This window comes from Thamnophis elegans, chromosome 3, assembly GCF_009769535.1.
Source record: "Thamnophis elegans isolate rThaEle1 chromosome 3, rThaEle1.pri, whole genome shotgun sequence".
Lineage (NCBI taxonomy): Eukaryota > Metazoa > Chordata > Lepidosauria > Squamata > Colubridae > Thamnophis > Thamnophis elegans.
In genome coordinates this window covers 74,961,582-74,974,360 of record NC_045543.1, presented here as the reverse complement: position 1 = coordinate 74,974,360, position 12,779 = coordinate 74,961,582, and the positions used below count along the sequence as shown (strand labels likewise).

General features: G+C 40.3%; 1 protein-coding gene across 1 annotated transcript in view; it reads left to right on the top strand.

The window, feature by feature from the left end:
- The first annotated feature begins 666 nt into the window (after positions 1-666).
- RIC1 (RIC1 homolog, RAB6A GEF complex partner 1) overlaps positions 667-12,779 on the top strand; it is a 57,225-nt gene continuing 45,112 nt past the window's right edge. Inside the window, exon 1 of the mRNA XM_032213128.1 lies at positions 667-1,362. Within this exon, the coding sequence (XP_032069019.1) occupies positions 1,222-1,362 (141 nt within the window). The 5' untranslated portion in view covers positions 667-1,221. The remainder of the gene's footprint in view (positions 1,363-12,779) is intronic.

Here is a 12,779-nt window from a genome sequence, read left to right as displayed (position 1 = left end):
GACAACTGATTCACATTTATGACGGTTGCAGTGTCCCAGGATCACATTCTGCAACTCTCTGATACGCAAAGTCAATGGTTCATTTAACAACCGTGTCACTACAACTTAACCGCAGTGATTCATTTAACAAACGTGGCAAGAAAAGTCGTAAAATGGGGCAAGCCTAGCTTAACAAATTTCTCACTTAAGAACATAAGTTTTGGCTTCAATGGTGGTCATACGTTGAGGAGTACCTGTACAGTACATGTACATTTTGGACTGGCGGCTTCAAAATGATCTTTTGCCGGTAAGAACACGTTAAGTGCGCGTCTGCCTAACTCCTTGGCCATCATCGTGGGGAAAGAGAGCCGACTCTGCATCCCAGGAAAGCCAAAAGAAAAACCGTCACCCGCCTCTCCCCCTACCCCCGCCTCGACCTCGCCAACCGCCCCGGTGATCGCCATCCAATCCGCAAAATGGAGAAGTCCTCCACTGCGCAGGAAATGTGAGGGAGGGGGAAAGGGGAGGATTTCTTTTCCTCCCTTCTAGCCTTTCTCGGTGGTTTTTCCGCAGATCTTAAAACGTCACCTCCGGTTTTTGTTCCCGCCCCCCCTTAAGGGCCTTGGAGCCAATCGCGGGGTCCTCTGGTCCGAATTCTCCGCCCCTTTTTCCCTAACCAGTACTGAGTTGCCGTCCTGAGGCGACCAGGGCTCGCTCGCTCCCTCTTTCGGGTCGTATGCGTCTCTCGCTCGCTCTTTCTCCTTCTTCACCCCCGCCCCCCCTTGCTGTCCACCGCCAGACGCCGACGTAGCAGAAAGAAAAAGAGATGGCGGCGGCGGCGGCGGCAGCGGCGGCCGAGGCAAAGGAAGCCGCGGCGGGAAGAGCGCGAGGCACCCGCAAGGTTAAGGCGACGTCGCGAGGGCGCCGTCTCGAGCTGTAACCGTCCTTTCCCCTTAGGACGCCCCCCCCCTACTTCTCCCCCCCCCCCGTCCCGTTGCTTGAACCCGCCAGGAAGGCAGCTGCGACTCCCTTCCTCTTCCGAGCGCCTCTCCGCCTGGCGAGGGGGCGACGCCGGCCTCCCGAGTGGAGCTTCCATCCCTTCGCTATTATGCTGGTACCTCTCGGAAGCGCCGAGAGCGTCCCGGCCGCCCGAGACAGATGCTGAAAACCCTCCAGGCTTCGGCCGCCGTTTCTGCCTGCTAGGACGGCGCCTGGCCAGGACGCCCGGTTGGCTCTCCGGCTATGTATTTCCTCAGCGGCTGGCCCAAGAGGTTGCTTTGCCCCATAGAGGCTCAGGAGCCCCCGCTCGGCATTCAGGCCGACCCGCAAAGGACTTTGTTCGCCGTGTTGTCATCGTCCCAGCTCAGCATCTGGTACAACAGGGTAAGTAAAGTTGTCACCCTATAATCACCACCCTGCCTGGGTTTTTTGTTTTTTTTTCTGGCTACCGTCTCCTCCCGAAGCTCTCTTCTGGTTTTTTCTCCCACCCAGCCAGATTGCTCCATACCTGACTTTGGCCTCTTCCACCTCTTATTTTTGAATAGTGAGAAAGAATTTTGTGTGTGTGCGTGTAGATACATATATACCAGTATATATGTATATACACGTATGAATGTGAATGTATATACATATATATCGGTATATGTGTGTGTGTAGATATAGGTATCTATGTCTATGTCGTATATATGTATGTATATTTCATCTATCTATCTATCCGTCCGTCCATCACTCCCTCATTGGAATGTGATGCTGAATTGGGAAATACTTTGAAAACATGGCTCAAACAAAACTTGTGGCTTTGTTTTGTGGTATGGCTAAGGCGGAACATGTGTGTTAATATTATCCTTTTAAATGTAGGTCTTTTGCCTCTTCTCTTACATCTTCAGATTGACAGCATAGTTTAAATGTATTTTTAGTTACTTAATAGGCTCTAGATGTGTCAGAAAGTTGAGTGTGCAGAGGGATGCTTACTTAAAAAGAAAGGACTTGTTTTGAAGATAAAACAGATTGGTTCTGTTGTAGCGTCCTTGGAATTTTTCAAAATTTTCTTTTAAACTTTACTGGTATTTCTTAATCTCAATTCCAAACCTGCCTTCAGGTACATCCAGATAGTCCTCGATTTAAATTTGCTAAGGAGACATTTGCTCAGTTAGCTGTGCCCCATTTTATGACTTTTCTTGCACCGTTGTTAAATGAATCACTGCAGTTGTTAAGTTAGTAACATGGTTGTTAAGTGAATCTGGCTTCTCTATTGACTTTGCTTGTCAGAGATTTGCTACACTGTAACCATCATAAATACATGCCAATTGCCAAACATCTAAATTTTGATCACACAAACAGTGGTCATAAGTGTGAAAAAGGGTCATAAGTCATTTTTTCAGTGCTGTTGTAACTTTGAATGGTCACTTAACTGAATGCTTGTAAATTGACAACTACCGGTAGTTGTAGTGGCTAGAGCATAGGGAAAAAATAATTTCAAGAAGCTGTTCACTTTTTAAAAAAGTAGTAGAATTGCATTCTCAATATTCTCCTAACTTATATCTACATTTGAGGCATATTCCTCTTGATTATCCATTTTGTATACATGTGACACTTATGAAAAGCATTTTAAGTTTGCATCTGAAATTTTCATAAATTTGAGTTTATTTCATACATTTCTTATTCCGTTGGATATCCGATTCCATGGAAGGAGTAGGACGTGCTGTTTATGTAAATTATATAGAGATGTGTTTAGAAAGAACCAACTAACAGAAATGATGAAGATAATTGAGTGGGTTTAAATTTTGTGTAAGAGTGAAATATCTTTCAATAACAACTTAGTAATGACATTTCTAATACTAATAATGCTGTATACTCAAATTACTATATACATATGGCACCCATTCTGTAATTGAATTTTTTAAATATCTTTTAATGTCCCATCAATCTGTTGATCTAAAGGAAGTTGAATTTTAGTTGTTCCATATGCTTCTAATTCAGTTCATATCTATGATGCAACATTATTTTGCAATCCCAGTCTGTTAGTTCCAGTAGTAATATCTTTGTAAGCAATGGTTTCAAAATAGTCAAGTTAGTGTAAGTCTACAATTCCCTGCAAAGTTATCATTCAAAATAGCAAACTTAAACATATTTATTATACTACTACATATGATTGCATTAGAGTGTCATCTGCCTGAGACAAGCAATGTGTTTTTATATAAGATTTGGTGTTCTATCGAAAACATACCGGTAATACTGGAAGGAAATTCAGAAAACAGTGATTAAAATTAAATGATTGGAGAACCTTCTCTTGGGGTTTCTTAATTTACAAAAAAAGTAGAGGTAGAGTAATAAAAGAAGAGAAATTTAAAAAGTGAATATGAAAAAAATATCATATATAATACTAGAACTGAAGATTAGTGAATCAAATGCAATGGAAGGTATAAGATGAAAAGGAAAATATATAATTATCTACAGTTCAATTTTTCAATGCGTATTAATCATCCACATGGCGTTAAACAATTTAGAATACAGTTCTACATATACTTACTCAAGAATAAACACTGAGCTAAATACCAGAATATCAATTTCTAAATGAACGAGGATTGAATTATGCCATTACATACTAACCTTGGGTTGGCTGTTAGTTGTAAAAGATGAATATAATTTATTTTTGTTTATAATTTATCATTCTATTTTTCTGGTGAGGAGGGCAAGTTTATAATGCATTTGCAAACATGTAAAATGTATTTATCTAGTACATATAAGGGCTTTGATGATGTAATAAGATTGTTCTTATTTTCTTAAATCCAGTGTAATATGTGCTTTTGATTAGGTTCTTTATGCAAATACAGAAAGGCTTTGTTATCATCAATCTTGTTCTAGTATTTCACATATGCATAATTTTTTAGAAGTTTTCTGTATTTTATATGTCCAAATCCCAATAGTTCTGGATATATTACCAACTTTTATTTTGCTCTTCATCCTGTTCTAATGACTTCACATGAAGTTGTGAATTCTCCTTTGATAGAATCTTCAAACAGAAGTTGGATGGTTATTGTCAGAGTTGCTGTAATAGAGTCTGTTTTGAGATGGTGTTGGGTTGGATGACAACTAAGCCTCTTTCCAGCTCTGATTCTAGGAGTAGATTACCAGCTTGTATAGATAAATATTTTTTAGAAAATGCCTAGTTTTATACATGTGTCTATAAACATCAAAGGTATCAATACTTATTTGTAATGTGTGTTATGTAAATATGGCATCAAAATGGTAAATAATTTTCAATATTAACAAGAAGCATTGCTGGGAAGCTAATGTTTTCAATTTCTGATATCAGATTAGAAATTGCCCTTTTTAATTGCAATTGGGATGTTATTAACAATGGAGCTATTTTATGTATATGCTTTGTTATATCCACTAGATAAAATATCACTGAAATGAATTAGATCCAGAGGCTTCTGTCATTAAAGTAAGTAATGGAAGCAATATCTAATAATGATTTTGGGCCCATTACATGGGAACACTGCCTTGAGTTGTGGGATTTAAACAATTGAAAAGAGGAATCTTTTCCATTTCTTTGGAAAAAGACAATAAGATTATGACTCTATTAAAATCTAAGACAGTAGAGGGAAAGGAATAGGGTCAGTGCAAGAGCTAAATTAAGATACTTAATATGACGTTCAAGTTTCAGTTTCCAACCCTTTTGGGCCAGTAGGTGGATTTGGAACTGGGCCATAGTTGAACTAAATAAAGGGGCCAACATCAGAGAACTATTTTTTTTTTACTTCTCTTTTTTTTTTTTTGCCGTGTTTAAATGTTTTATTCATTTTCATTTTCAATTTTGTACATTCACTTATATACTGAATATTTGCAATAATAATAATATAATAATAAAAAAAAGAAAAACCCCAACCTAAACACAAGTCATAACCTATCACTTTCATACACCCCTTCTTCTCCCCCTCCAACTTTCCTTTCTCCCTCCAACGATCACCCCTCTTACTTCCCTTTCCCCTCCTATCTTCCTTTCTCACCTTCCTCACCCTCCTTCCCCTCTCATCCTCCTTACATTCCCCTCTTCCTCCCTCCTTACTTCTCCCTCTTCCTTTCCTCTACTTCTCACTTTGGTGCATTTCTCTATTCCTAAAAAAAAAATAAAAAGAAAAAAAAAAGAGAAAAATAAAAAGAAAAGATAAGGATCAACAGTATACAAGTGTATTCTTCTTATTCTATATATTGAAACTATATCTCCACCCACCCACCCACCCCCAATGAACCCCCCTCCCTAATCCCCTCCGACTTCCCAGGTCCCACACCCGGCATAGTTCAGTACCATTCACCTTCTAAAATATCTTATTAACAATAATAATGAAAATAAAATAAAAAGAACACTCCGAAAAAGAAAAAGAAAAGAAAAAATAAATAAAAATAAAAAAAATTAAAAATCTTTTGCATTATGCTCAGCCTCCCATCATTCTTAAAATTTAAACAGTGTAAATCATTCCATTTATATTTTGTCCTCGTCTCTTACTTCTTTGATATTTACCCCCTTCTTCCTGTAGACTCTCCAGATAGCCTTTCTTAACCTTATATTCAAATATTAGTTTATACAAAAATCGATTTATCTTCAAATACAGAGCAGTCTAATCATACTTTCGCTACTCATCTTCCTACCCTTCGTTTCTCATCTCCATTCCTCCCAAGCCCAAATTCCATAAGATTAGGATCTCGCTCTTCACTTTAAAATCCTGAGCTTTTTATGTTATACTTCAAGCATGTAAATCCGTAAAATATGTGCCCAAAATCCACACCACTTCATTCAATCCCAAGATCCCTTCATCGATATCCCGCTCCACCTTCCCTTCTGCCCCACTCCTCCCGACTCCATTCATCCCAAACCGCATTTCAAATAAATCTTAGTCCCCGCTTTCCTCACAGAAAACAATTCATGCGCAGTTTGGATTGAAATTCAAATAAGTCCTATAAAAGTCCCGTATAATATCTGTCCAAAATAAGCAATGCTTCTTTCCATTCCCCATCGGTACACAGCTTTGCCATTTCACACCAGACAGAAATCCTAAAATTTTAATCAGTCCAAGAGCTTAGAAAGTATTTTAAAGACATCGCTGGATCCACATTCCTTACTCTTCTGCCCTTCCGGAAAGAGAAGGCAACCCTCTGCCTTATGACCACGTGTCCCGCTGCTTTGAAAATATGGCTAAATCCTCAGTTTCGGCTCTTCTGCCTCTCCAGTAGGGGGAGAACAACTCCCTCCTTCTTGTAACCAAGTGAACTGCTGCTTGTCTTTCCTTCACCTTGTCCCTCCGCATTTCCGAGTGAGTCAAGAAGCCCCGCCTTCAGAGTTTTACAATAAAAGTCCCGAGCTTCCGAAACAGAATTAATACGAAATCTTTGATTTTCGAGTGTAACTGTGATTCCAACTGGAGCTTCCCATTTATACTGTATTTGACGATTTCTAAGTTCTTGGGTTAAAAAAGTATAGCCTCTCCTTGCTTGCAGCATCTGGAGCGGGATTTCTTTAAAGACAAACAAATCATGGCCATCGATTCGGAGCCTGTTGTTGTGAAACTTTTGGATGATCGCATTCCTGGATTCTCTTGTGAAAAAGTATATAATTATGTCTCTTGGTAGCTGTCGTTGTTCTGCTACACACGAATTCTGGCGATAGATTTTTCGAATATTCCAATCAAAATTGAATCCCGGACCTCCCACCGCTTGGCTGAAAGCTTCTACAAACGTCTGTTTCAAGTTCTCTCCTTTCTTTTCGGGCAGTCCTCTGACTCTTATTGCAGACGCTTTTCTGTTATAATTTATCATTGTAAGTTGTGTTTGAGTATCTCTAATCTCTTGTTGTAATGCTTGGATGTTGGAAGTCAAATTAGAATTAGCCTCCTCCAAAGTTTCCAGCTTAGTCTCCATTTCTTCGATATAATCTGTCAGAGTAGACATAGCTTCAAACATATCCACCTTTATTTGGGCAATTTTAGTCTGTATTTTGTCGCATAAATCCAGCACAAATTCTTTGATTTCTTGTTTAAAATCATTGAGTATTTGAAAAAGAAGCTCCTGTGTCAAGGAATCTCCAGTAGGGGGTGTAGGAGGCAAAGGCAGCGATTTACTAACAAGTTCTTTAAGCACATGCGGGGGGGATTTTTTTGCCTGCTTAGACCTGGGAGGCATTATAGATAAAAGCTGAGAATAAACAGATAAACAGTGTCTTCACTTGGTCAGTTCTCAATAAATTATTTGTAGATTTTGCTTGTTAATGAGTAGCAGTCTCCGGGGAGATAAAGCTGGTTAATTACGTCATCAATCACCAACACAGTAAAAACGCCATTTTGTAACCGGTTGAACAAAGAAGTTTCAAAGGAAAAACAAGGCTGGTATTTAGATAGTTATAAAAAAAAAACATCACAGGAGTAAGACCCGCTCGTGTTAGCCTTAAGTTGCTTTAAGCAATTTATCATTGTCCTGAGGGGGGGGATCGCCTGTCTAGGGCTGCAAAAAGGCAGCTGCGAGGAACTGGCTGGAGATAAGAGCTCAGTTACGCTGGATCTCTTCTCCGTTCGCAGCCCAAAAAAAAAGAAAAAGGGCTGTGAACTACGAATAAATCCTAGCACCTGAGCTTCTGCCTGCCCCTTTCTGCCAGAAAGGGGTGATATCTATTGATCTTAATTAGATATACAGACCAGAACTCTGAGAGGGGCTCCGTTGAGCTCCTTCGGCGACAGGCTCCGCCCCCAGGAAGCAACATCAGAGAACTATTAACAGATCACTAAATACTGTTGTAATGAGCATGGTGTGTGCCATTTTTTGAAGTTAAGGTGTTGAGGCTAAAGATAATTTAGCAGAATGGTTCTAAACTGTATGAGTCATAACTACAAATACGCAGAAGATACGAAAAGCTTGTTAATAATCAGTAGCATCTTCAGATAACTATAGCTGTTAGAGGAAAAAGTTTGTTAGGCTTATTCTCTATTCCACCTTTCTTTCAGAAGCTTATTTCAGCCTGCTACATTCCAAATTATTTCAGAAGTAACTCCCATAATGGAACAAAGCATTTAGTGAGCTTGTGGGTACTCCCCTTTCTATGTTTTAATTAACTCCTGCTGCTAAGACACTAAGTCATGCATGGGATAAGGCAAGAGTCCCTTCATTCATGATGATTCTTACCTAGTTACAGTTTAAAGCTACTCGGTACCGGGATCACATTGGGATTTGTGAACCTATCTGCATGTCTTTCAAAGTTCCTCCACTTTACCAAGGGTTTTACAGTTGTTTGCCTCAGGATTTCTATAGTGAGAAGATCTCTTCCTCTGAGCGTGCCTGTTTCTGGGATGCTGGTGGTTGAGGCTACTAATTCCAAAGCTGTGGCTAAATAGGACAGCTGTTATCCCATTTAGAGACTAAGAGGAGCTCATTTCATATGGCAGGTTGTAGTTGCTTTCATTGTACATTGCCTTTATTTAGCAATTTAAAACTCCAGTTCAACAGAGCCAGAGTTGGAGAAAAAATACAAATTCTTACAATTTGTATGTCATTCTACTGAAGACAGTTGGATTTGAAAGTTATAGATATTAAAACAGGATCCCTGAAAGATCCTATTCCTCTTACAGAATTATTTTCTTACCTACAAAAACCACTCCTTATATTTTTCTTTACCAATTATGTATTGTTAATAACAAGCTTTTCTTCCATTTTTGTTGAAATTTTGGTAAGTGGAAAAAGGATTTTCTATGCAATCTAGTAGTTTCACAAGTCCCTCCATAGCACATTTTCCATTTTTTCCATTTTTCAGGTACACTATTCATGTTTATGAAATCCATACCATTCAGGGGGCATTGCAAGATTGATCCAAGGTTTATAATGAACTCTAACATGTTAAGGTCCCTCAGTAGTGCTGAGCTGACTTTCCCTTAAATAAAACTGTTCTATTACCCTTTCCCTACATATTTATCTATCTATCTATCTTTCTTTCTATCTATCTATCTATCTATCTATCTATCTATCTATCTATCTATCTATCTATCTATTTATTTATTTGGAGTTTTTATATGCCGCCCAATCCCAAAGGACTCCGGGCGGCTTACAAGAAATATAAAAAGCACATAGCGACAAAACAATTTAAAACAATTCATACATTCATTCTAGTCGGGGCCGGACCTCAACAGTGAGGTCAACAGCCCCAGGCCTGCCGGAACAGCCAAGTTTTTACTGGTTCCAAAGAGTCGGAGCAGCCACCAAGAAGGCTCTCCTCCGAGGGCCCGCCAGCCAACATTGTTTGGCCGACGGCATCTGAAGGAGGCCCAATCTATGGGATCTTACTGGCCGCTGGGAGGTATGTGTCAGCAGGCGGTCTCGAAGGTATCCTGGCCCTAAGCCATGTAGGGCTTTAAAGGTAATAACCAACACCTTGAATTGAGTCCGCAGACCAATAGGTAGCCAGTGCAGCTCACGGAAGATAGGTGTAACGTGGGTATACCTCGGCACACCCAATATCGCCCGCGCAGCCGCATTCTGAACGAACTGCAGTCTCCGAACGCTTTTCAAGGGTAGCCCCATGTAGAGCGTGTTACAATAATCCAGCCTCGAGGTGACAAGGGCATGTGTGACCGTTAGAAGTGCATCCCGGTCCAAATAGGGCTGCAATTGGTGCACCAGACGAACTTAGGCAAAGCCCCCCCTGGTCACAGCCGACAGATGATGCTCCAATTTCAGCTGCGAATCCAGGAGGACTCCCAAATTGTGAGCCCTCTCTGAGGGGGCGTAAATTTTCTCCCCCCAGGGTTAAGGATGGACTGTCTAAACAGTCCTTTGGGGGCAACATCCAAAGCCACTCAGTCTTATCGGGATTGAGCACAAGTTTGTTCGCCCCCATCCAGACCCTAACAGCCTGCAGGCATCGGCACGTCACGTCCATCGCTTCACTGAGCTGGCAAGGGGCAGAAAGATATAATTGAGTATCATCAGCATACTGATGATACTTTACCCCATGCTGTCGCATGATCTCACCCAGCGGCTTCATGTAGATGTTAAATAGGAAGGGGGACAAGACCGAACCCTGCGGCACACCACATTAGAGGGGCCTAGGGGTCGACCTTTGCCCCCGACCAACACTGACTGTGACCTGTCAAAGAGGTAAGAGGAGAACCACCGTAAAACGGTGCCTCTCACTCCCACTTCCCCCAGGCATTGCAGAAGGATACCATGGTCGATGGTATCGAAAGCCACTGAGAGGTCAAGAAGCACCAGGATAGAGGAATATCCTCTATCCCTGGCCTGCCAGAGATCATCGATCAGGGCGACCAAAGCAGTTTCCGTGCTGTACCCGGGCCTGAAACCAGACTGAAAGGAATCTAGATAATCCGTTTCATTCAAGGTCCGTCGGAGTTGAAGCGCCACCACCTTCTCAACAACCTTCCCTAAAAAAGGAAGGTTGGAGACGGGACGATAGTTTTTCAAAACAGCTGGGTCCAGGGAAGGCTTCTTGAGGAGGATTCTTACCACTGCTTCCTTTAATGGTTGCGGGAAAAAACCCTCCTGCAAAGATGCATTGATAATCATCTGGAGCCAGCCTCGTGTCACCTCTCTGCTGGTCGAAACCAGCCAGGAGGGACACGGGTCCAGTAAACAGGTGGAGGCACTCATCGCTCCCATGGCCTTGTCCACTTCCTCAGGGGTGACAAATTCAAACTCATCCCAAAAAATCTGATTAAGACTAGCCCTCAGCATCTCGTCTGGTACTGCCCAAGTGGAGTCCAGGTCTGTCCGAATCTGAGTGATTTTATCCAACAGAAACTGAACAAACTCCTCAGCTCTTCCCTGCAAGAGTTCCCCCGCCTCCTCGCCTTTCAGGAGGGAGTGGGTCACCCTAAACAGGGCGGCTGGGCGAGATTCCGCGGACGCAATAAGAGCGGAAAAATGCGTATATTTAGAGTGGTACCATTAACTTCTGATAATTGTTCATGTCTGTACTTTTCTGTGAGCTGTCTTCTGAACCTCTCTAAATTTCCAGTTTAACCAGGAAAAAAAACCATTGCAAGAAAAAACATTTGCAACACACAGGAAAAACCCAGGCAATTTGCCTCATATTGTCTAGCAAAAATGCCCACCATAGCAATAAGAACCAAAATGGGCATGTAGGCACACATATAAAGTAAACACACATTACAGCAACCCAGACAAAACATTTCAAAGACCAAATATTCTCTTGTATTGGTAAAAGCCATTCCTGTGTATTCTCTGCTACCTCTAGCTTTTTTTCCTGCCCATTTGCTATATATATGTTGCCCATATACACATGAATAAAGACAAACAAGGTAGGGTGGTAACCTCAGAGGAAACAACTTCTACATTCAAGTGCTTTATAAGCGCTTTATCTTTGTGATTTTCAAAAATCCAGTGTGAGCTTGAATTTTTTAAATTGATCCATAAGAGAATTGGTTAATATATGACATATGATTATATATATAGGCATTTTGTTTGTATGCTTATTACAGTGCTCTGCTATGACTCTGTAATTTCCTGCCATTGACAATGCATATTTAATGAGCTGTACTGTACAACACATGAAACAAAAAATAAAGCATATTTCTGAAAAAAATCACTTTCAAGCAAATTGTATAAGAGAATTTTACATTAGAATTTGTATATTGTATATTAGAATTTTACTATAATTTCTATTGAAGGAGAAAATAGTGAAATGAAGTACAAGTATTTCTGATTGGGGGAAGTCATTACAGTAGTACAGGCAGTAAACACTGCTCTTCTTAAATGCTGCAGCCCTCTTTTCCCATTATGCTGCTTTCCTCGGCAGCTTATCTTCTGCAACAAGTTGCCATTAGTTACTGCCAAATGTTATAGGCAAGGTTGTGCTTTAAACTCTATATCAGCCTTTTCCAATTGATGCCTTCCAGGTGTTTTGGATTATAGCAACCATTGTTCTTGACTGCAGGCCTTAAATGGCAATGGAAGTGGAGGAAATGGTAATTGTAATTCAAAACAACTGGAGGGTACCAGATTTAAACAGTTTGAAGTAATATTATTGCAACAGCATATGCCAGAATACCAGTATCTTAATATTCCATATCTTCATTTTAAGATATGACCTTTCAGCTGAATTCCTATCATTGAAATGTATTTGAAGCGTAAAGATAAAGGGGTTAGTGCATTTATGATGTGCTGGCATAGTAGTTTGGGGTTTCTTTGGGCTTGAAGAGTTTAAAAACTAAATTTTTTCACACTGTTAAATTTCATGAGTTACAATGAGAATCTATATTTATTATTATTTATTTTATTCATGGCCCAAATCCAATGGACTCTGGATAGTGTATAAAAATATAAAACAAAGCATAAACATGGCTAAAAACATTGAATCAGATGTACGGCTCCAACTAAAACAATGTAATAAGCAGCAACATCTACAAAATAGGGACCTTAAACAAATAATAAACATTGTCCCCAGATCTGCAACCAAAGCCAGGTTTTCAAGCTTTCCAGACTTATAGGAAAAAAAGTGCCACCCTTGTCTCTGAGGGAATGCTGGTCCAGAGGATGGGACCAAAAGGCATGCTTCCTAGGTCCTACAATTTAACTATGGGGAGCTGGAGCACACTCATACTAGTCAGGCAGAAACAATTGGAGATAATCAGTTTTTCAGATATCCATTTAAAAGATTAAACATGCAGGTTATTTATTTGAATATCCTAGAAAGCAAGCCATTACAATAAAATTAATAAGTAGTTGAATTTATGATCATAGCTTTTCTATCTATTGATTGTAGAATCTGTGATGGAAATACT